The 25,597-nt window shown below is 39.5% G+C and overlaps 1 protein-coding gene across 1 annotated transcript; it reads left to right on the top strand.

The window, feature by feature from the left end:
- Positions 1-375: 375 nt before the first annotated feature.
- On the top strand, positions 376-25,175 carry LOC110887807. The gene is made up of 6 exons (XM_022135376.1): positions 376-553; positions 698-1,633; positions 2,069-2,403; positions 19,026-19,640; positions 19,882-20,127; positions 25,113-25,175. The coding sequence occupies exons 1-6, from the start codon at positions 376-378 to the stop codon at positions 25,173-25,175; spliced, it is 2,373 nt and encodes a 790-aa protein (XP_021991068.1).
- The last annotated feature ends 422 nt before the right edge of the window (positions 25,176-25,597 follow it).

Genomic DNA, 25,597 nt, shown 5'->3' with positions numbered 1-25,597 from the left:
GTTGGTAAGAATGATGGTGCTTGTTTGGAAATTATGATGAAAAGCATGGGTGTTGCTTACCAAGTTTCTATCTGTCAGAGGATAAAATTTGAATATCTTATCTGATTGTGATTAAAGGTCAACGAAAAACCTATTCTCTATTCGATTTGTCTTTGACGAAAACACATTTTTCGTCACAATTGGTCTAGATGAAAAACCTTATTTTTCGTCACATTGTCTTTTACGAAAAACTAGTATTTCGTCAGTTAAGGTCTTTCGCCAAGAACCAAGTCTTTTGTGGGTCACTCTTGTCAATTTTTAACTGAAGCTTTCAAAGGTTGTCTTAATGGATTGTTTTAAGTGATTTAAGCAGGTATTCATTATTATATATCCGAAATGAGTTCAGATTGGTGGGGTATTCCATCCAATACGGAGAGCAAGTATAGAAGCACGCGTTTATCGCCATCATGGGCCGAATCTCCTGCACCCGCATCTTCGTCTATTCCATCACAAGCGAATCAAATTTCGACAAGTCAATGGGCGTTCATTTCAAATCAAACTCAAAGTACTCAAAGTATTCTTTTAAGCGAAAGTTAAACCGGAAGCATTAACCGTCCACCGAAGCTAATGCACATGAATGAATATCCTGGATGGGAAGAAAGATTCCATACGTATGTCCTTGGGCAAAACACGGAATTGTGGTTATGTTTTACTACAGATTTCGATCAAGCTCTTGATGTTGCCGCTTCAACTGCCGCGACATTTGCAGATCTTACGGCAGACGAGAAAAAGGCATATGATTTAGAAAAGAAAGCATATTCTATTCTAACTCAAGCGTTGAGCAAGGATATATATCATCAGTTTGTCAGCTTCAAGACGTCAAAGCTGTTATGGGATGCATTGAAGACGATAGGTCTAGGAAATGAAGCGTCACGCAAATTGCGACATGATCTACTCAAGAAGGAGTTTGATGGCTTCACATGTATGGAAAGGGAATCTTTGGGAGATTTGAAAATTCGATTTTATCACTTGTTGACTGAATTGAATAGTTATGGAGTAGTAGTAACTCCAAAAGAAGTAGTCATCAAGTTTGCCGACGCATTACCAGCTCAATGGAATGGTTTCTTGGAAATCTTGAAATATAATGGCACTTTGGCTGCGACAAACATCAATGATTTCGTTCAGCTCTTGGAGAACAAAGATCAAGAAGAAATCAGGAAGGCCAAAAGGATTCCAGTGCAACAGAATCCTGATATGTATTATGGAAACTGTGGAAGTTCTAGCACTTCTGCAAGACCTGCTCCACATGCTCAGCTTCAAACGGCCTTTGTATCAAGAGATATGTACGGAAATCCACTACCAGTTTCCAAAACTCAAACGACTTTTGTCTCAAGCACTGACATGTACGGAAATCCACAACCAGAAGTCTCAAAGCAAAGCTATCAATATACCGGAGCAAGAGATATGTACGGAAATCCACTACCAGTTCCACAACAAGCTTGTTATGGAAGCACCTCATCTGCCGGTCAGCCATCTAATCCAAATACAGTTCGGCTCGACACTTCAAATTTCTCGAAAGTAAGTGTTGAAGTAGCTAAAGATCATATGGAGCTATTAAACACATTGATGAGCGCGTATTGTGGGTTAATAGCAGGTTAGATTGGAAACATCAATCTGACACAAGAAGATTATCAGCAGATTGATAAGGAAGAAATGGATATGATGGACATCAAATGGGTTTTTGCTAGTGCGGTTAGGCGAGCTAAAGACTTCATGGAAAGGACTGGTAGAACCAGCTTGGAAAGCAAGAAAGATACCAAGTATGGGTTCGATAAACAATCAGTCAAGTGCTTTAATTGTGGTGAAAGAGGTCACTTCAAGAGAGAATGTACAAAGCCAGCTCAGCAAGGGAACCAGAATCCGTTCAGGAATCAAGGCAATCAAGGTAACCAGCAGAATCAGAATCAAAACAGGAATAACGAGCGTACGTTGATGCCTGTGAACAATCCAAATCAAGCAGGAGTATCAAATGCCAACCAGGCTCTTGTGGTACAAGTCGATGAAGGTTGTGACTAGTCGATTCAGTTAGGAAGTGATGTTCAGGATGGAACAGCTTGCTTTGCTGAGGTTGTCAAGGATCTGAAACATGCCAGTGGTGGAGAATCTTCCGCCAGTGGTGGAGAATCATCTGAAGATGAAGACAGTTCTGGTTACAGTAGAAGCTCAGATGAAGAATCCTCAACTTCAGGCGACGATCATTTGGATGAAACGTCAAGTGTGTCAGTCGATGCAGATATTGATGAATTGTTGGGAGAAGCTGCAGCAGGGAATCATAGAAGATCAATCTTGGTGGATGAAGCTGCTTATTCTTCTTCATCTAATCATTCAGCCTTTATGTCTAATGTGGGCGGTTCATCAAACCAGGTATGTGTCGATGATCCAACTTCTGATAAATGCGATAAATGTGTTAGTTTAGGTGATAAATTGTTGGACTTGCAAAGTAAATATAATGATTTGCAAAGCAAGTATGACGTGACACATATCCACAATAAAAAGTTGATAGTAGATCTTTCAAAATGCAAAGAGGCTAACATGTTTTATGAAAACCATGAAAAAGAGTTTAAAACGGTGATTGAGAATTTAAGAGAAGATAAAACCGAGCTAACAAAAATGGTTTCAAGAAAACAAACTGACATAAACTGTTATATCAATCGTCTCGAGGTCATGCAAAAAGAGCTAGCCTGTGTGAAGTGTGAAAGTGAGGCGATCCAGCTTAAGCTAGATAGTTATTCAAACTCTAGGTATGTGCTGGATCACATCATTGACATACAAAAAGAGAAAAAGGATGTCACGTGCATTGGATATATGAAGTGTCCACCACCTTTTAGACAAAATTATGACGCAATGCCTGATGAGGATAATAGAACTTATTTTGAGCAATCTGTTCCTTTAGACATTGAGGAATTTGCAACCGAACTTGGATACAAAACGGAAGTATCATCATATTCGGATGTGTCAGCAGATACAGATGTATCAACTGCTAAACAAAATCAGGATCCTCCAGTCATTATTGAGGATGCTGATTCTTCAGATGATGAATCCGATGATACTGACTCAACAAAGTCTGATGCGATAATCAAAGAAGACGGCATACCTCTCGAGAATCATATTTTCTGTGATCCTCCCGCAAAACCTGCTAAGACTGTTCTGGTCGAGTCCACTTCCTCGAAAGAGTTTGAGAGTGTGAACTTGCTGTACACTCTTGTTGGTGACGATAAAATCAATTCTGACAAAGATTTTCTGATTAAAAATGTAAATCAATCTTTAATCAGTAAAGTTTTTGAAGATTCGACAAGTAGGTTTTTGGGAAAGTCAGGTTCACACGTTGTGGTAACACAGTGTCCTCTGATTCCAAAGGCCGAAATTCGAAAACAATATGGCAATCAGAAATTACCAACAGTGAAAACGCAGCAAAATCATACCAAACCAAACGATAAATCAACGACTCAAAGTCAAAAGGAACCAAACCAAAAGAAGAACAAAAAGGTAAACTTTGTGAAATCAAAGGGAACGGATAAATTGGAAACTTTTGTAAATATATCTAACTTAGATCATGTCAATCAAGTTAATTTTTGAAAAGAAATGAACAAAAACAGTTCAAAACCAAGTACCTTGGGATCACAAAGTTCATCAACAAGACAGTCACATGATACTTCGGGGTTTGTTGAATGAAGATCATGTTTTGAGTGTGGTGAAATTGGACATATCATCCGAAATTGTCCGTATCTTCATAAGTTAAATGCTAAAGTTGATGTTCCCCGTGAACAAAATTATCGAAAGCGATCTGTTTCTTCAAAACAAGATCCCCGTCTTGTAAAAGAAAGGGAAAAGAAACAGAAACGCCAACAAGTCAAGGTAATTGAGAAGGCAATTAAAACCGACGTGGTTCAAAACGTGGTTCAAAAACAACATGTCTCTGTCAAACCAGAAATTTCTAAAACTTCAAACAAAAAAGAAGTTAAAATTTCAAACAATCAAACTGGTAAAAATCAACAGACATGGAAACCCAAATTGACCACGAATTCAGGGGGAACATCACAATTTCCAAACCACCGAAAAGTTGAAGTAACTTTTGTCGATGAAAATGGAAGACCCAAGACCACAATGGCTTGGGTCCCCATCTCCAACTAATCATGTGAGTTCATGTGCAGGATGTTCCAGGAGGAACTTTCAGCAGTCATTGGATTATAGATAGTTGTAACACCTTGAAAATTTGTGTCCAATAATGTATAAACACGTGTCATAAGCTCTGAACGTGAGAAAGAATACTTTGGAGGGACTAAAGTTGACAAACGGGGAAACTATGTGAATATAAGGGTCCAAAGTGTCAACAATGGATAAATATATTCTAAAATAGCCCTACATAATGTTTATACCTCCCAACGAATGAATCATGGATCATACGAAGCTAAACATGAAAGAAAGTGAGGAATTACAAACTACAGGGGCTAAAAGTGTCAACATGTGCAAAGTATACCTCTGAGTGACCTTTTGGCAGACCCGAAGCTTTGTAATGATAAAATATACTCACTAGAATATATGGTTAAAATTTCATAAAGTTTCGTTATCGTATGAGAAAGTTATGATCAAATTCGTGTTCGAGGGGTTAAAAGCGTCAACATTGAATTCTATGGCCTTATGAGTGGTTACAAGGTTGGTCAAGGACTTAACCAAGTTAGTAAAAGTCCCAAGGCCCTTAAAAATAAGGTTAAGAGGTCAAAAGTGCAAAAACAAAGCTTAAAACCACGTTACAAAGGACCAGGGACCAAAAATGCAAACTTTGAAACTTGTTTGGCAGGTTTTGCCGGTCCAAGCGGCCCGCATTAGGATCCCCTGTAAACTCAAGCGGGCCGCATCAGGGTGCCAGTAACAGAAAAACGTGGACAGGTGCCTGTTAAAGCTGTTAACCGACTTAGAATGCTTGTTTTATATACCAGGGGCTGCCCCAATGGTATTTCATGCATAGGGGGCACCTGTAATGATCTTGAATCATCCATAGACCATGTTGGCATCATCTTGTAAGATCAAAGAGTGTATATAAAGGGCTTCCAAGTTGTGAACAAAATGTTCACTCATTTGCAAAGTTCACAAGAACACTTCTGGAGCTCTCTGGACAGCAAGCACCCATCCTTTGCATCCCTAATCCTAATTAGGACTCTTGTAAGTGTCCTTAACCCTTCTAAATTCGTTTTAGCTTAGTTAATTAGCTAAAAGTCAAACCGTCGTAATTAAGGTTTGACTTCGTGATTAATTAAAATGTCTTCTGTCAAATCACGAATTAATAGTACCTTTAAGTAGGTAATTATGTGGGTAACCTTAAAAGGGTATTTCCAAATTCCCACTCTAACTATGCTAATTGTCGAGTCAAAGCTTATTATAAAAAGTCAACAGAAAGGTTATTTGCAAATTAATGCATAATTAGCAATGTAGGGTACATGCAACCTGTATAATCATTAAAATAACTTGGTAATTAATGTAAGAACATGTTCCAACATGTTCAACTCGACAATTTTCAGTTTAGGCTCGGTTTGGAACCGAAAGTCGCAAAGTTTGACTATTGCTTTGACTATCAGTTCTGACATGTTTAAGCCAAGATTAGGATTGCCTTAGAGCTTGTTTTGAACCTATTTACATGTTAGTATAACTCTCTGAGATTATACAACTTGGTTCATTAGATATCCTATTCACATGCATGTTTCCGTTAATCGCTTATATGTTGACCATTATGCCCATTTGACCTTAAAACGTGATTTTTGAAAATGTAAAAGGGTAGGCACCTTAGCTACTGATTTATAAACTTGCACCCAAAATTTGAAGTCAGTTTGAGGTCTAGATTAAGAGTTATGCTCAATAGCGTAATTAAGAGCTTCTTTACTAATTAAATGGCGTAAATTACGTATAGCCTATCAAAACCCAAATTTTTATACCAAACTTTTTACCCACTGTTATAAAATAATATTTTGGGATTTTTGGTGATTTTTATTTATTTTTAGGCTGAGCATAACTTAGTGTTCTAAGATTAATTCGGTTTATGTCGGTTTTGCCCTTTTTAGCCATAAAATGTGTTTTACAAATCCTTTTGACCCGAACCAATTTCTAATGATTTGTTATGATAAATAAATTATTTTGAGCCTTCTGGAATATTAAAAATATCAGCTCTTTACAGAAAACCCGAAAATGGCTCCAAATCGCCTTTCTAAGCATTTTTAACGCATAAGTATGCACTAGAACCTTATTAAGCTTAAAGGATTGAACCTACTGATATAATTAGTTAATTTTTATATTTTAATCAGTGGGCAAATGTTTTGACCTCAGAATTCCAGAATTGACCTTTTAGGCTCATGTGAAATTACCAAAATGCCCCTACGGTGCATAGTAAGGTTAAGTGTAATAAATTTCACATAGATTTGATACCGTACTGTTATAACTTAGTAAATTAAGTATATTTACTAAATTATTCAGACCTGTAACTCAGGTTATTATTTTAACCCTTTTACACCTTATAAAATGACCAAAACGCCCTTATAAGGCATAGTTTTGGTTTAAAATCATTTGGGGCATAATGGAAGGTATCATTCTGATATCACAACATATTTTAAGCATATTGACTTCAGAAACTTGTATTTGACTCTTATGGTTACTCGTTACGCACTATACGCGTTCGGATCGGCTTATGTGACTAGTTTGGCCATCTTAGCCGAAACGGGTTAAACCATATCTTTTTGGTCTCAAAATCCAGAATGTGATTATATTACCCATATTAAACAAGTATGCAACCTTGTTGGGTCAAAACCACATTCTAAAACGGTCTTCGCCTTATTTTGCGTTTAAAACCACAAATCTTCCTTTTTAACTAACCGGTCTAAGCTTAAGACCCGTTAGAATTCTAATAGGTAATTAAAACCTTAATTTCCAGATCTAGGAGCTCAGTAAAAGCTACGTGCACTCGCTGTTTTTGGTTTATACTTTGCTCAGGTAAATACGTTTAACTTACTTTCTCTATACGGGCTTAGGGTACGGTATATAAAATACCGCTTGGTCAGGGAATTGACCTTAACCAGTTGATGGCTAAGTGTTGTCAAATTAACTCGTTTAAAAATGCTGTTTTGTTTGTTTAACTCCTTTGGGGGTTTAATGACCATGTCCCGGATATCCTTGGCATCATTCAAAGAATGGCCGCGACCTTAGCACACGGGTGTAGGCGTACACCCGTTGTGTGTTTTATTAAATGTATAATCGCCGGCCGAGAGAAGTCCTGCGGTGGAATTATATTAAGTGGTGTGTCTATTGGACTTTAACCCGGCGCGACCCGGGCCACTGAACGCATAACGAACATGTAATTCTTTTACAAGATTATTAAGCAAATAATTATCCCAAGTTATAAAAAGTTTTATGCCACGGGCATTTAAATCAATTTTAAACATTTTCAAAATGAGTCAGTTAAATTGTATTTACCAGTGTAAACTGACGTATTTTCCAAAAAGGCTAAGTGCAGGTACTACGCGTAATAGGCTGGTCACTCCTTAAGCATCCATAGAAGTCTCGCAAGCTTAGGATGCATGAAGTCTGTTGAAATAAAGTTTCCTTTTTGTTTGAATCTGCCTGTGGATCTATTTTGACATTTTGTGATACTTGAATATTACAATAATTAAAGTTGAAATAAATCTTTCTTTGCTTCCGCTGTGCATTTATATTATTGTATGTTTGATTATGACGATATCAACTACGTCACGGAACCCCCACTGGGCCCACCGGTGACACGTGGAAATTAGGGGTGTGACAGGTTGGTATCAGAGCCAACGCTGAGTGAATTAAACACTAGCCTTCAGTGTTTAATCTCAGTTAAATAAATGCACATTCCTCGAGTTCCGAGTCTAGACAAAGAACATAGGACAAACTCTGTTTTGTTTTATTTCATTTTGTCTTTATTTTATATTATATATTGTTGTCCTTATCTAAAACATGTATGCAGGTCGACAATGCCACCAAGATTTTTGAGAGGACGAGGCAAGGGCCTAGCTACAAGCCATGATCACGAAGCCGGACCCTCACACCGGCGAACACCATCCATTACTATGAGCACGAGCCCACAAGAGCTGTGGAGGCTCTATGTTAAACCCGGGAGGCGGTCAGTCTCCCTCAGCTCTTCACCTTCTTACCAGCATTCCTTTGGGCCCCAATCGGAAAATGAGCCCAACGAGCAACCACCCTCTTTCATACCTTTGCAGAGATCCAACTCTCACCACTCCTTTGGTGACCCAACCCCAGTCTTCCAAAGCCGGTTCAACCCGGCCAACATCTTTCCAGAGCCCATGGGATTCAACCCACTAGGACCTGAGGATCCTTTCTCAGGTGACCACGCTGTTGACATGGACGAAGACACGGATCCCGTGGAGCCCGTGTCCGGAACGCCGAACCACCCCATCGAAATCTCGGATGGGTCGTCTTTTCACGGATCGCCTTATCGCGGTCCGGACAGCTACGAGGAGAGGTTCTGAAACATCGACTGGTATTTTACCCCCTCACACCACTCCTCTCCATATCAGCAGCAGCAACAACAGCAACAGGATCCTTCTCAGGATTCTCGCTTCGTGGAAGTTACTCCGCCACCACCACCACCAGTGGAGCAACAACCGCCTCCGGAGCCACCGAGGCGGAGGAGGTCAAACGCACGGATGTCCGTGCGAGGGGGTGTCCGCATCAGCACTCCCCAACCATCGAGTGGCAGTCATTTTCCGCCACTACAGGAAGAAGAAGAAGAACCACAAATGGGGGGTCCATCGAACCCCATTGCAGAGGTCAACTCAGTGCCTATAGCACCTCCGATAGGTTTTGACAACCCAATACCTGCTTACGCCGACTCAGCGACGTACAACCCTTTTGAGCAACCGGCTCACACCCAGTTCGACTATGCTACTGTGGACCCATACCAGGAGGCGTGGGACTACAACGCACGTCACCTAGAGGGACCTTATGGTGGTCTTTGGACCACTGGTTACCCAACTTATGGGTACCAGCATCCACCACCTCCTCAGCCGTTGTACCAGCCACCGCAGCCACAGCTTATTCCGCCGGAGCGTTAGCAGGAGGTTCTTGATAGGTTGAACCAGGTCGAACAAGAAGTTCGAGAAGACCGCAGGGAGCGGCAAGGCTTCTTCAAGGGCTTGTCAGACTTGCTAAAGGGGAAGTCCAAGAGGAGGGGTCACTGAAGACCTTGTTGTTTATTTGCTTAGTTGTAATCAGTCCCTGCGTGGACTTGTTGTTTCAGTATTCAGCTCCTGCGCGAGCTTGTCTTTTAGTATTCTGCCCCTGCGTGGGCATGTCTTTCAGTTGACCCCTGCGTGGGTTTGTTTGTTTGTTGTTTGTTGTATTTCGCCCCTACGTGGGCATGTTATTTGTAGATGTCCCGTTTAGGGCAAGTATTGTACTGTTAAATCTTTATTAGTGAAATGTTGCATTTAAATTTTCATGATTGTTATTATAAATAAGTATATGAATAAACTTAGAATAAAAAGTAAAATGAAAATGACATTTCCTAAAATAAAGTAGACCTACCATTAATATAGAATGGCAAAATCTAAAAAAGGACAAGACCTAGCCACATGTCATTATAGGACAAGGCTAAGATGGTATCTCCATAACTAGATTCCGGTCCATAATTAACATTTCAACTTAGGATTGATCTGCGTTATGTTAAAAGAGAATCTTAGGGGTAAAACCTAGCCACGTGTCGTCGCAGACATGGCCAAGATGGTAGAACCTGTCCAAAAGATTCCAAAACTTTGTTAACATCTGTATGTATGTTACCATATCAGGCAAATTGTGATGCAATATAAATCACATAAGCCATCTTTAATTTGGGATAATTTAAAATTCCCTGTATTTAAATAACCATCCATTGGGGATGAAGTGCCTACGGGTAATAAATTAATGTCCTAGGGACTAAGAGACAGTTGGAGTCTGCAACTCACTGTCTAGAATAGGGTAATGAACTGTGATTCAAACCCTAACACCTTGATCCTGTAAGAATCCAGGTTATAGATTAACACTGTCTTTGTGACTAAGTTACATGTTAATTCGTAAATATAATAATAGGATTTTAATAAAGATTCTGAATAAATATTTGATTAATAAATTAACCAGCAATGGCTATTTAAAACCATGGTTAATAAAAATATAAAATGCTGTAATAGCTTCTAAATAAAACCTTGCCTATTATTGTCTATATGTAGCAATTGAAGCTACATGGCGGGGTCGGACGAAGTGAACAGTCGTCCGGTAGAGAATCACGATAATGCAAAAATACAGTTAACTGGCGCAGAGCTGAAAGCGCTTGTTGATGATGCGGTTACAAAGGCATTAGAAAGACAGTACAGTGAGTACAGTGGGACCCATAGTAGGACCTTATCTACACCGCATATCAGATCCAAGACTCATTCGGAGTCTCACGGCAAGCCTCCTTCTGTCCAACCCAAGTCTAAAAAGGAAGAAATTAAGAAGGATGATGATAGACATTCTTCGAATGAGAATGGTGATCATTCCAAGAAGATCATGTTTGATGATACCCCACGTGCCAAGGGTTGCACGTATAAATACTTCGTGTCTTGTAAACCCCGGGATTTTACTGGGGAGAAGGGGGCAGTGGACTGTATGACTTGGCTTGATGAAATGGAAACAGTGGTAGATATAAGTGGCTGTGCTGAAAAAGATATCGTGAAGTTTGTGTCACAATCTTTCAAGGGTGATGCCCTATCATGGTGGAAGTCGTTGATTCAAGCCACCGGAAAGGTACCTCTATACAACATGTCTTGGGAACAATTTGTTGCCCTGATCAAGGAGAATTATTGTCCTCAGCACGAGGTCGAAAGAATAGAGTCCGATTTCCTGTCTCTGGTAATGAAGAACCTGGACTGCCAGGCTTACCTTACAACCTTCAATACCTTGTCAAGGCTAGTTCCCTATCTTGTAACACCTGAACCAAAAAGGATAGCCCGTTTCATTGGGGGTCTGGCCCCAGAAATTAAAGCAAGCGTCAAGGCCTCTCGGCCCACTACATTTCGATCAGTGGCTGACATTTCTCTATCCCTTACACTAGACGCAGTTAGACAGAGATCCCTGAGAGCTGCAGATGCCGAGAAACGAAAACGCGAAGATGATGGTTCGCGACGCTCAGATAAGAAGCGTAAGGGAAACAACGACCAGAAGAAAGGGTCGGAATCTAAAAAGGGTGATCATCAGTCGAGTGATAAACCCCGGTGCAAGGTTTGTAAGAAGCACCACTTTGGGAAGTGCAGGCAAGAGTCAAGATCGCAGTCCCAACCAAAAGCATGTGGAATCTGTAAGTCCCTGGATCACAAGACAATAGACTGTAAGAAACTCAAGGATGCCACATGCTTCCATTGTAATGAGAAGGGGCATATCAGATCCAACTGCCCGAAACTTGCAAAGAAAGCAGAGGAGGGAAAGAAGACTAATGCAAGGGTCTTCCGCATGGATGCAAAGGAAGCTATTCAGGATGATAATGTCATAACAGGTACTTTTCTCATTAATGATGTCTACGCAAGGATATTATTTGACTCTGGGGCGGATAGATCTTTTGTAGATAATAAGTTCTGTGAATTATTGAAATTACCTGTTAAAACCCTAAGTATGAAATATGAAGTGGAATTAGCTGATGGATCAATAGAAACAGTTTCGACTGTATTAGATGGATGTGTCCTATCCATTAGGAACCACTCTTTTCCTTTGTCCTTATTACCCTTTAAGCTAGCAGGCTTTGATATAGTAATAGGAATGGATTGGTTATCGCATAACCAAGCCCAGATAGTGTGCAATAAGAAGCAGGTAGTAATCAAGACCCCATCTGGTGAGCCACTCACTATTCAGGGAGATACTCAACATGGATTGCCAGAGCAAGTGGCCATGCTCAAGGCATCCAGATGCATGAGTAAGGGTTGCGTCATTTATATGGCACAAGTAACCATTGATGAGAAGAAGCCCAGGATCGAAGACATACCAGTCATTTCTGATTATCCCGAGGTTTTTCTGGATGAACTACCTGGTTTGCCACCAGATAGGCAGGTGGAATTTAGGATTGACATCATCCCCGGAGCTGCACCAGTGGCCAGAGCACCATATAAATTAGCACCAACGGAGATGAAGGAATTAAGGACACAGCTAGATGATTTACTAGCTAAAGGTTTAATTAGACCTAGTTCGTCTCCATGGGGAGCACCAATTCTGTTTGTTAAAAAGAAGGATGGATCAATGCGTCTATGCATTGATTACCGTGAGCTAAACAAGGTTACTATCAAGAACAGATATCCTTTGCCTAGAATCGATGATCTATTCGACCAGCTACAGGGAGCGAGTTACTTCTCTAAGATAGATCTCAGGTCAGGCTATCATCAACTAAAGGTCAAGGAGGAGGATGTACATAAGACCGCGTTTAGGACTCGTTATGGTCATTACGAGTTCCTAGTGATGCCTTTTGGGCTCACCAACGCACCTGCCGCATTCATGGATCTCATGAATCGCGTATGCAAGCCTTATCTAGATAAATTTGTCATCGTCTTCATCGATGACATCCTCATTTACTCGAAGAACCAAGCTGACCATGAGAAGCATCTTCAGTGCATTCTTAAGCTGCTCCATCAAGAGAAGCTCTATGCCAAATTTTCAAAGTGTGAATTTTGGCTTCGCGAAGTCCAGTTCCTTGGACATGTTGTGAGCGAACGTGGAATTCAAGTGGATCCCGCAAAGATAGAAGCTATTATGAACTGGCAAGAGCCAAAGACACCTTCAGAGATTCGTAGCTTCCTAGGTTTGGCTGGATACTATAGGCGTTTTATTGAAAACTTCTCTAGGATTGCTGCACCCTTAACTTCGTTAACGCGTAAGAATATTAAGTTTAATTGGGGGCCTAAGCAGCAAGAATCTTTTGATATCTTGAAGCAGAAGTTAAGTAACGCTCCAGTGCTGACTCTACCTGAAGGCATTGAAGAATTTGTAGTGTATTGTGATGCATCACACACCGGAATGGGTTGTGTGTTAATGCAAAAGGGCAAGGTCATTGCCTACGCTTCACGTCAACTAAAGGTGCACGAGAAGAATTACACCACCCATGACTTGGAATTGGGTGCCGTTGTATTTGCACTTAAGCTTTGGAGGCATTACCTATATGGGACTAAATGTGTAATCTACTCTGATCACAAGAGCCTTCAACACCTGTTCAATCAGAAGGATTTGAACATGAGGCAGCGATGATGGATGGAAACCTTGAACGATTATGATTGTGAAATAAGATACCATCCAGGCAAGGCTAATGTAGTCGCAGATGCCTTGAGCAGGAAGGAAAGAGTGAAGCTGATAAGAATCAATGCCAAGAGCATTGAAATTAAGAACAATTTAAATGAAAGGTTGTTAGCTGCACAAAAGGAAGCTGTGTTGGAAGCTAACTATCCTGAGGAAAAATTAGGAGTGACTAAAGAACAGTTGTCCTACGATAAGGACGGAATGTTGAGGTTAAATGAACGAATATGGGTTCCTGTATATGGAGGACTTCGAGATGTTATCCTCAAAGAAGCCCACAGTTCCAAGTATTCCGTCCATCCTGGAGCTGATAAGATGTACCAGGATTTAAAGGCAAATTATTGGTGGATAGGCTTGAAAAAGTCTATAGCTACCTATGTAGCTAAATGCTTGACGTGTGCTAAAGTCAAGGCTGAACATCAGAAGCCGTCTGGTTTGCTACAACAGCCTAAGATTCCCACATGGAAATGGGAAATGGTGACGATGGATTTCATCACCAAATTGCCTAAGACGCCGAAGGGAAATGATACTATATGGGTCATAGTTGATAGACTGACTAAGTCAGCACATTTCCTGCCCATTAAAGAGACCTTCAGCTCTGACATGTTAGCCCAACTGTACGTGGATAAGATTGTGTCCTTACATGGCGTACCAAGATCCATTATCTCAGATCGGGATACTAGATACACATCTCATTTCTGGAAGAGTTTCCAACAGTCTCTGGGCACTCAATTGAATTTCAGTAGGGCTTACCATCCTCAGACGGATGGGCAGAGTGAGCGTACTATTCAAACGTTGGAAGACATGCTGCGTGCATGTGTAATTGATCTAGGAGGTAGTTGGGACAGGCATTTTCCATTGGTCGAGTTCTCCTACAATAATAGCTACCATACCAGCATCCAGGCTACGCCTTTTGAGGCACTATATGGTAGAAAGTCCAGAACGCCCATTTGCTGGGCAGAAGTAGGGGATACTCAATTATCAGGTCCTGACTTAGTCTTCGAGACAACGGACAAGATTGTCCAAATTCGCGACCGCCCGAAAGCTGCTCGAGACAGGCAGAAGAGCTATGCGGATGAAAGGCGAAAACCTCTCAAGTTTGAGGTTGGCGATAAGGTTTTGCTCAAAGTATCACCTTGGAAAGGGGTGATGCGGTTTGGTAAGAAAGGTAAGTTAAGCCCAAGGAATAAAGGACCATTCGAGATCATCGAATGTGTAGGATCAGTGGCTTACAAGTTAAACTTACCTGAAGAGCTCGATGGTATTCATAATGTATTTCACGTCTGCAATCTGAAGAAATGTCTAGCTGATGAGTCACTAGTCATACCACACACAGATGTGCATATAGACGAGAGCTTAAAATTTGTGGAAAAACCTGTGTTGATTGAGGATCGACAGGTGAAGAAGCTTCGAAGAAAGCTTGTGCCTATTGTCAAGGTGAAGTGGGATGCCCGCAGAGGTCCTGAATACACGTGGGAGCTAGAATCCACAATGAAAGAGAAATACCCTCATCTGTTTCCTTAAATCTCGAGGACGAGATTTCTTTAAGGGGGTGAGGATCTAACACCTTGAAAATTTGTGTCCAATAATGTATAAACACGTGTCATAAGCTCTGAACGTGAGAAAGAATACTTTAGAGGGACTAAAGTTGACAAACGGGGAAACTATGTGAATATAAGGGTCCAAAGTGTCAACAATGGATAAATATATTCTAAAATAGCCCTACATAATGTTTATACCTCCCAACGAATGAATCATGGATCATACGAAGCTAAACATGAAAGAAAGTGAGGAATTACAAACTACAGGGGCTAAAAGTGTCAACATGTGCAAAGTATACCTCTGAGTGACCTTTTGGCAGACCCAAAGCTTTGTAATGATAAAATATACTCACTAGAATATGTGGTTAAAATTTCAATAAAGTTTCGTTATCGTATGAGAAAGTTATGATAAAATTTGTGTTCGAGGGGTTAAAAGCGTCAACATTGAATTCTATGGCCTTATGAGTGGTTACAAGGTTGGTCAAGGACTTAACCAAGTTAGTAAAAGTCCCAAGGCCCTTAAAAATAAGGTTAAGAGGTCAAAAGTGCAAAAACAAAGCTTAAAACCACGCTACAAAGGACCAGGGACCAAAAATGCAGACTTTGAAACTTGTTTGGCAGGTTTTGCCGGTCCAGGCGGCCCGCATTAGGATCCCTTGTAAACTCAAGCGGGCCGCATCAGGGTGCCAGTAACAGAAAAACGTGGACAGGTGCCTGTTAAAGCTGTTAACCGACTTAGAATGCTTGTTTTATATACCAGGGGCTGCCCCAATGGTATTTCATGCATAGGGGGCACCTGTAATGATCTTGAATCATCCATAGACCATGTTGGCATCATCTTGTAAGATCAAAGAGTGTATATAAAGGGCTTCCAAGTTGTGAACAAAATGTTCACTCATTTGCAAAGTTCACAAGAACACTTCTGGAGCTCTCTGGAAAGCAAGCACTCATCCTTAGCATCCCTAATCCTAATTAGGACTCTTGTAAGTGTCCTTAACCCTTCCAAATTCGTTTTAGCTTAGTTAATTAGCTAAAAGTCAAACCGTCGTAATTAAGGTTTGACTTCGTAATTAATTAAAATGTGCTCTATCAAATCACGAATTAAAAGTACCTTTAAGTAGGTAATTATGTGGGTAACAAACCCTTAAAAGGGTATTTCCAGATTCCCACTCTAACTATGCTAATTGTCGAGTCAAAGCTTATTATAAAAAGTCAACAAAAAGGTTATTTGCAAATTAATGCATAATTAGCAACGTAGGGTACATGCAACCCGTTTAATCATTAAAATAACTTGGTAATTAATGTAAGAACATGTTCCAACATGTTCAACTCGACAATTTTCAGTTTAGGCTCGGTTTGGAACCGAAAGTCGCAAAGTTTGACTATTGCTTTGACTATCAGTTCTGACCTGTTTAAGCCAAGATTAGGATTGCCTTAGAGCTTCTTTTGAACCTATTTACATGTTAGTATAACTCTCTGAGATTATACAACTTGGTTCATTAGATATCCTATTCACATGCATGTTTTCGTTAATCGCTTATATGTTGACCATTATGCCCATTTGACCTTAAAACGTGATTTTTGAAAATGTAAAAGGGTAGGCACCTTAGCTACTAATTTATAAACTTGCACCCACAATTTGAAGTCAGTTTGAGGTCTAGATTAAGAGTTATGCTCAATAGCGTAATTAAGAGCTTCTTTATTAATTAAATGGCGTAAATTACGTATAGCCTATCAAAACCCAAATTTTTATACCAAACTTTTTACCCACTGTTATAAAATAATATTTTGGGATTTTTGGTGATTTTTATTTATTTTTAGGCTGAGCATAACTTAGTGTTCTAAGATTAATTCGGTTTATGCCGGTTTTGCCCTTTTTAGCCATAAAATGAGTTTTACAAATCCTTTTGACCTCAAACCAATTTCTACTGATTTGTTATGATAAATAAATTATTTTGAGCCTTTTGGAATATTAAAAATATCAGCTTTTTACAGAAAACCCGAAAATGGCTCCAAATCGTCTTTTTAAGCATTTTTAACGCATAAGTATGCACTAGAACCTTATTAAGCTTAAAGGATTGAACCTACTGATATAATCAGTGAATTTTTATATTTTAATCAGTGGGCAAATGTTTTGACCTCAGAATTCCAGAATTGACCTTTTAGGCTCATGTGAAATTACCAAAATGCCCCTACGGTGCATAGTAAGGTTAAGGGTAATAAATTTCACATAGATTTGATACCCTACTGTTATAACTTAGTAAATTAAGTATATTTACTAAATTAGTCAGACCTGTAACTCAGGTTATTATTTTAACCCTTTTACACCTTATACAATGACCAAAACGCCCTTATAAGGCATAGTTTTGGTTTAAAATCATTTGGGGCATAATGGAAGGTATCATTCTGATATCACAACATATTTTAAGCATATTGACTTCAGAAACTTGTATTTGACTCTTATGGTTACTCGTTACGCACTATACGCGTTCGGATCGGCTTATGTGACTAGTTTGGCCATCTTAGCCGAAACGGGTTAAACCATATCTTTTTGGTCTCAAAATCCAGAATGTGGTTATATTACCCATATTAAACAAGTATGCAAGCTTGTTGGGTCAAAACCACATTCTAAAACGGTCTTCGCCTTATTTTGCGTTTAAAACCGCAATCTTCCTTTTTAACTAACCGGTCTAAGCTTAAGACCCGTTAGAATTCTAATAGGTTATTAAAACCTTAATTTCCAGATCTAGGAGCCCAGTAAAAGCTACGTGCACTCGCTGTTTTTGGTTTATACTTTGCTCAGGTAAATACGTTTAACTTATTTTCCCTATACGGGCTTAGGGTACGGTATATAAAATACCGCTTGGTCGGGGAATTGACCTTAACCAGTTGATGGCTAAGTGTTGTCAAATTAACTCGTTTAAAAATGTTGTTTTGTTTGTTTAACGCCTTTGGGGGTTTAATGACCATGTCCCGGATATCCTTGGCATCATTCAAAGAATGGCCACGACCATAGCACACGGGTGTAGGCGTACACCCGTTGTGTGTTTTATTAAATGTATAATCGCCGGCCGAGAGAAGTCTTGCGGTGGAATTATATTAAGTGGTGTGTCTATTGGACTTTAACCCGGCGCGACCCGGGCCACTGAACGTATAACGAACATGTAATTCTTTTACAAGATTATTAAGCAAATAATTATCCCAAGTTATAAAAAGTTTTATGCCACGGGCATTTAAATCAATTTTAAACATTTTCAAAATGAGTCAGTTAAATTGTATTTACCAGTGTAAACTGACGTATTTTCCAAAAAGGCTAAGTGCAGGTACTACGCGTAATAGGCTGGTCACTCCTTAAGCATCCATAGAAGTCTCGCAAGCTTAGGATGCATGAAGTCTGTTGAAATAAAGTTTCCTTTTTGTTTGAATCTGCCTGTGGATCTATTTCGACATTTTGTGATACTTGAATATTACAATAATTAAAGTTGAAATAAATCTTTCTTTGCTTCCGCTGTGCATTTATATTATTGTATGTTTGACTATGACGATATCAACTACGTCACGGAACCCCCACCGGGCCCACCGGTGACACGTGGAAATTAGGGGTGTGACAATAGTGGGGCATCCAGGCACATGACAGGCGACATGAAGCTTCTCTACGACGTTAAATCTATTAGAGGATGTTATGTTGCTTTTGCTGGAGATAAAGGCGGATATATTACTGGTGAAGGAATGGTATCCAATGGGGTTGTAAGCTTTGATAAGATCAACTTTGTGCAACAACTTGATCACAATCTTCTCAGTGTTTCACAAATTTGTGATAAGAAGTTTTCAGTACACTTTGATGCAAATGGATGTTATGTGCCGAAACCCGGCTTCAAGATTCCAAAAGACTGGATTCTCTTATCTGCTCCAAGGATTAATGATTTGTATGTCCTTGATATGAGCCAAGCAATTACAACGTCTGCACAAGCAACCTGTTTCGTTTCCAAAGCCACAGAAAAGGATTCAATCTCTTGGCACAGACGGATGGGACACCTTCATTTAAGAAAAAGGAATCATTTGGTGTCGAATGAATTAGTGACTGGTGTTCCTCTTAAAAATTTCCATCTTCAAGACGTCTGTGTTTCATGCCAGAAAGGGAAGCAAAGAAAGAAGTCGCACCCTACAAAGAAAGTCAACACCATGGCCGTTCCGCTTGAACGTTTGAACATGGATTTGTTCGGTCATGTCAAGCATAAAAGCATCAGGAATGATCAGTACTGCCTCGTGGTGACTGATGATTATTCAAGATTTTCTGGGGTGGCGTTTATGGCACACAAGAGTGATACTTTCCAAATTATCAAAAACTTGATCACAAAGATTGAGAATTTGTATACTTTGAAAGTTAGACGGATACGCAGTGACAATAGAACCAAGTTTAAGAATCATGCCATGGAGGAGTTCTGTAGATCCAATGGTATTCTTCATGAATTTAGTGCAAGTTACACTCCTCAACAGAATAGCGTCACTGAGCGTAAGAACCGTACATTGATCGAAACTGCTAGGACCATGTTGGTAGAGTCCCAGTTACCCATTCCGTTCTGGAGTGAAGCTATGGCCTCTGCATGTTATACGATGAACCGAGTCCTTACAGTTAAAAGACACAACAAAACCTGCTTTGAGCTTCTTCACAAACGGAAACCAGATTTACAATATCTTGAACTGTTTGGAGCTCCTTGCACAATGATCGATCCGAATGGAAAGTTTGGGGCAAAAGCAATTGAAGGATACTTTCTTGGGTATGCCACCCCGAACTTAAGAGTCTGGAATCTAGAGACAAAAAGGGTCGAGGAATGGTCTGAAGTCAGAGTAAAAAGGCACACATTTCCAGTTAAATGTCCTGGTCAGCCTTGGATGTTTGAGTACGATGACTTTTTCAATTAGATCAATATTGAAGAAGTTGCAGTAGATGTTGCGGCACAGATGGTTTTCGAGATTGACAATGCAACAGATTCAACCATTGGTTCGTCCAATTATTGTCAACAATCCAGGACCATCTTCAGTGAACAATAATGCTCTCGACAATGAGGATTTTTACGATGCTACCGAACTGAACGAATCTTCAGAGGATGATGAATTTCTCGATGCAGACCAAGAAGTTGTTCATGGTACTTCAGAGGCTACACCTCCAGTAGACGCCCCTATAACAGCTGAAGCTACTGCATCATCCTCTTCGCGAGTTCAGGGTATTGATTTGGTTGTTGATCTTAATTTCAACAATCTGGGTACAAATATTCAAGTTCAAAATAATCCAGAAACAAGAATTCATAATACCCATCCTCAACAACACATCATTGGAAATGTACAAAGTAGCCTTCAAACGAGAAACCAGTTGCGAAACAACAACAATGCAGGCTTGTATGCATATATTCGAGAATCAGGTTTGCAGAATGATTGGTCCTTCGCGTGTTATGTTTCACAAGAGGAACCAAAATCTTGGAAAGAAGCTTTGAAAGATAATTCTTGGGTGGAAGCTATGCAGGAAGAACTGCAGTAATTCCAGAAGCTAGGTGTCTCGAAACTCGTTGACAAACCTGATGATTACAAGAAGATTGGTACCTGTTGGGTGTATAAGTGCAAAAAGGATGACCGTGGGATTGTCACTCAAAACAAAGTAAGATTAGTCGTTCAAGGTTTTCGTCAGATTGAGGGTATCGACTACAATGAAGTTTATGCACCGGTTGCACATCTTGAAGCTAATCAGATCTTTCTAGCCTATGCGTCCTTCAAAGGATTCAAGGTATAACAGATGGACGTGAAAAGTGCATTATTACATGGTGTGGTTGAAGAAGAGGTGTATGTCGAACAACCTCCAGGTTTTGAAGATCCTATTCACCCTGATCAGGTTTGGTTGTTGAACAAAGCTCTCTATGGTCTACATCAAGCACCACGAGCTTGGTATGCAACCTTATCAAATTATCTGCTGGAGAATGGATTTCGCAGAGGTCTTATCGATTGCACTCTTTTCATCAAAGAACAGGATGGAGATCTTCTATTGGTACAGGTATACGTAGAAGATATTATATCTGGTTCAACAAACGATGTTTTGTGCAGGCAATTCGAGCGTGTTATGCAAGAAAAATTCGAGATGAGCGCAATGGGGGAAATGAATTTCTTTTTGGGCCTACAAGTTCAACAAACAGAGTCTGGGATATTCATCCGTCAGACTAAATATGTTGGTGACATCTTGAGCCGGTTCCAGATGTCTGATGCAACGCCCATTGGTACCCTACTTCCGCAGAATCACAGGATTATTCCGGATCTGAAGGGTGAAATCATTAACTCTTCATATTACCGCGCAATGATCGGATCTCTAATGTATCTCACAGCCTCGAGGCCCGACATAATGTATCCTACGTGCCTGCTTGCCAGATATCAAGTCAACCCGAAGGCCTCACATCTTGCAGCTGTTAAAAGGATTTTCCTCTATTTGAAGGGTTGCCCGGACACCGGTCTATGGTACCCTAGGGATGATAGCTTTGACTTGATCGCTTTCAGTGATTCTGATTTTGGCGGATGCAAAATCGACGGCAAATCCACAACGGCTGGAGGTCAGTTTTTGGGAAATCGCCGATGCAGACTTGTGTTGCTACATCAACTTGCGAAGCTGAATACATTGCTGACTCAAGTTGTTGCTCCCAAGTCATATGGATCCAACAACAAATGCGAGACTACGGTTTTGAATTCCTAACTACTCCTATTTTCGTTGATAATTCTGTTACCTTATAGATCACTAGAAATCCTGTGCAGCATTCAAAGATCAAACACATCGAAATTAAGTATCACTTCATACGTGATTGCTTTGATAAAAGGCTTGTCGATGTTGTTAAGGTTCACACCAATGACCAACGTGCCGACCTTTTTACCAAAGCATTCGACAAATCACGATTTAACTTTTTATTATTGGTAAACGGCATTAAGGTCAAGCAAGTAAAACCGACATTGGAAAATCGTTTTTGTAAATATCTTTGTGTTTTTAATTTATCATAGTATTTACATTTTAGGGGGAGTAAATCGAAATTTGAAAAATTCAAAAACATCGAAAAATTTCAAAAACACAAAAACAATAGAAAAACAAAAATGAGTTTCCTGGCGAGAAAAAGAGAAAATGATAGTACATCAGTGGTCTGTCCAAACCACTTTAAACCTAAAATGAAAAACGATAAGCAGCTCTATATAAGATGTATCGGTAGGCTCACAATCATTTTAAAGTGTGTAGGGTGATATAAACCTAAATCGACTAAAGACTGTGTGGGAACCGCTCATTTGCATATGGTCTTAGTACTGAAATTTTGTTTGATAGATTGCCGAGGTTCTAAGATATGTGGTCTTTATGCTGTTTATCATTTGGGTATCATGGTTGTTTCTTTTACCGAAAAATAATGGAGATGAAGTCTAGATCTTCTATGATACCATACATACGTGTACATAGTGCATACGACCTCAATAAGTGATAAATAATCACATCCCCAATCAATAAGTGATATAATATCACAGCTTTCATGCGGGAGTCAAGTTCATCTCTTTGTCTGTACGTTGGTACTAACCTGTTCACGGACTTGCTCTTGTGCCCTCATGCATATGAAAATCAAGTTCCTCATCAATAAGTGATTCTATCACATAGGGCTTGTTTTCAACCAAAAATAAGTGAGTATCTCACATTTTCATAGACGTCAAAACAGATGATAAATGGTATACTCGCCAGTAAGAAGAACTCTCGTGCATACCTTGATACGGGAATGTGTCGTGTGTGGATGAACACCGGTCGGCAAGTATAAATAATACCTTAACGTATCCCCTCGCCGTGATTACATCTGATAAGTTGAGCTTAATTGAACAACAATACCGATAATCGTTATAGGATGCTTATCTAAATGTTAACTAACTGAGCAACAAGAGCGTTTTGGCGTGACCGTACACTGATATGATTCCCTTACCCTCGAAACTCGCAAAAAGAATGTCTGTAAATATTTATTTAATGCTTTCAGTTTCTGCATCTCTGTATATATTTATTTACTGCTTTCCGTCTTTATATTTCACATATTCAAAATTACCAAAAAGATTTTAGGTGTGTTTTAATATAAACTTTATAAAAGCCAAAAAAAAATTATTTCTAATTTTTTTGATTACCCGATGTTGGAACTCGAGTCTCCGTTACCTGAAACCAGAACGAAAACCAAAACGACTGAATCTTCATAAACGGTCAGAAATTTGTAAGTTTTGAAAGTTAAAAACCAAAATTGAACAATTTGTTAAACTTTCAAACTGTCGGACGGTAGTTGATTGAAAAATGGTCACATGTGTGTAGTTTGTTTATGTTAATTATATTCCAAGCAGTTGTTCTCATTACGCGTTTAGCTTTCTTGTATGTGCAGATGCGACATTCAAACCAACTAAAGGCAAAGAGAACGTGTTGGATAACCAGCTTTGGAATGAAGACACAACATGGAAGCTCTCAAGATGATCTAGTTGTCGCTGACCACTCTTCAACACCATAAGGATCTAAAGAATTGAAGATCAAAAGATTCACAAGCATAACTCAAGGGAGAGTTTATTTTAAGGGGGAGTTTGTTAACACACTTCCTAAATGAAAGGGGGATTTTGTTGATACACTTTCTACTTACGTCAAGTGAAGACATCTCAAGATCCGACAACTACGTGAAGAACGAACCCTCACGAGCAGCATCCAAGGGGGAGTTTGTTAATGCATCTCTTGTGGATGCGGCTCGACTTGGTTCGCCCGTGTTACGGAATGAAGACCAAAGCGGATATCCTCCATCAAGTTTCGATTCAATCATGTTGCTGATCTGAATGTTGCAGATATGTCTGTTTGCTATTCTGTTTGCTGCTTTCTGCGATGAAGAACCAGCACCTTGTCACATGACGAAAAACCCCTTGATGAAAGTCATTTTTTGTCATGCATGGATAGTGACAAAAGACCTGTTGTTTTTCGTCATCTATGGTCTTTCGTCGAGGTTCTTTGTGGACTGAAGTCTTTCGTCGGCACCAAAATCTTTCGTCAACATGTTTCGTCGCTGCAGGTCTTTCGTCGACCTGCAGCCTATATAAACAGCAGACTGAAGACAGAAGTCAGAACAGAGACACACGAGAGAACACACACTGAGAGAGTATTCAAAAAGTTTAAGAGCTGTGTTGTAATCGTTGTAATGTAACTGTTCTGAATGTTATATAAGTGAGCTTTAAAGTTGAATCTTTGTGTCTTTGTATTCTTGATCTCGGTTTGCTTTCCCGGTTGGATTCCGCACAACCGGGATTGTTCGTATCACAAGGATTAGGGGACTAGATCCTCCGCTAGTGGACCTACAATTTAAAACTAGGGCTTGAATGTTTGAAAATTAAAATTGAAAATTATGGACTATGGTATTGGTTGAATATGATTGTTTATTTTTTTAAGTGTATAGTGTTGTTTTATGAACTTATGGAGCCAATTTATATGTGATGAGAACCATGCATAGAGAAGTTATGGTGCGATTTCTCAAGAGGAAAAGAGCTGGACCACTTTTTTTGTCGGATTCTTCTAGTTAGAGACCAAGTTATGTCTTAGATAAGTTTTCTTGTTGTTTTATTTAATGATTAGGAGAAATAGAAGTAGGTAACATTTGAACTTTGATGGTTTTTTGTTGTTAATTTACTTACTTATGAAGATCTTTTATGTTGTTTACTGTTTTACTTGAAACTTTGTTTGTTAATGCGATAGGAAGTAAGAAAATAGGGTTTCATTGTTTGAAAATTGAAATTGACCCAACCCGACCCGACCCAATCTAATCCGGTCTGCAAAACTTTGTTTGTTTATGTTTACTGGCTTTACATTACACGACCCGCTATAAACCAAATTTTTTTATATAACTAGGGGCCTAAAAGCTTTAAATTTTTTCTATGCCCCAGGAAAAATTCTTGGGTCCGCCACTACTCATAGCCATTAAGATACCACCGGAAGATGTAGAATTTTAACCTTGTGTGTGGTATGGGCCAAGGGTGTATACCTCTCAAGTGAAATCTTGATGATATGATACACTGAATCATTGATTTCATTACTACATCAAACTTGTTTGTATAGATAACAAAACAAGAATATATTAAACTAGTATATGTTCATACGGGTTGTATAAAGGAAATATTTGTTATAAATATACGGATTTAATAAATTACACTTAAATTTAGGATGGCTCCTTCTCTCCAGGTGTTAGTGAGATCCCTCTAGAAAGGTTTAAAGCCGGTAAATGAACAATAGTCCTTTGCATGTGCCTACGTCCCTCCAGCAGCACCAGCAATTAAAAGTTGTTCGAATTGTGTCAACAACCATTATCAAAGTTCAAATAATATTAAATATAAGACATTGAATGGCGCTTTTAAACTGTCGGTGACAACCACAAGCCTGCAGTTTGACAATCAAACTTTCGAGCATAAATGGTCATCCCTCCATACTTGTCTTCAAGCTTCTTATAGATATCTTTGCCAATTTTTCCATATCTGAATTCATCACGAATAAGCTTCAACCGGAACGATCCTAATGAGTCTGCCAATTTAGCATCAACTCTTATCTCGTGGTCCCACAAACTTAGAGTCCAAGGGCACGTAATCCTAGAGAGTTGGAAACTTTTATATAAAATATACACACCTGAAATTAAATGAGCCGAGCCAAGGTT

The sequence above is a fragment of the Helianthus annuus genome, chromosome 11 (genome assembly GCF_002127325.2).
Source record: "Helianthus annuus cultivar XRQ/B chromosome 11, HanXRQr2.0-SUNRISE, whole genome shotgun sequence".
In the NCBI taxonomy this organism is placed as follows: Eukaryota; Viridiplantae; Streptophyta; class Magnoliopsida; order Asterales; family Asteraceae; genus Helianthus; species Helianthus annuus.
This window is presented reverse-complemented; position numbering and strand designations above follow the sequence as displayed.

What these genes read in the sequence shown, in the direction of transcription:
- LOC110887807 (XM_022135376.1), top strand. Translation starts at nt 376, where the DNA reads ATGAGTTCAGATTGGTGGGGTATTCCATCCAATACGGAGAGCAAGTAT. An exon ending in TCAAACTCAAAGTACTCAAA is followed by an intron (nt 554 to 697) that starts GTATTCTTTTAA and finishes GTTTTACTACAG; the next exon opens with ATTTCGATCAAGCTCTTGAT. An exon ending in TGGGCGGTTCATCAAACCAG is followed by an intron (nt 2,404 to 19,025) that starts GTATGTGTCGAT and finishes GTTTCATGCCAG; the next exon opens with AAAGGGAAGCAAAGAAAGAA.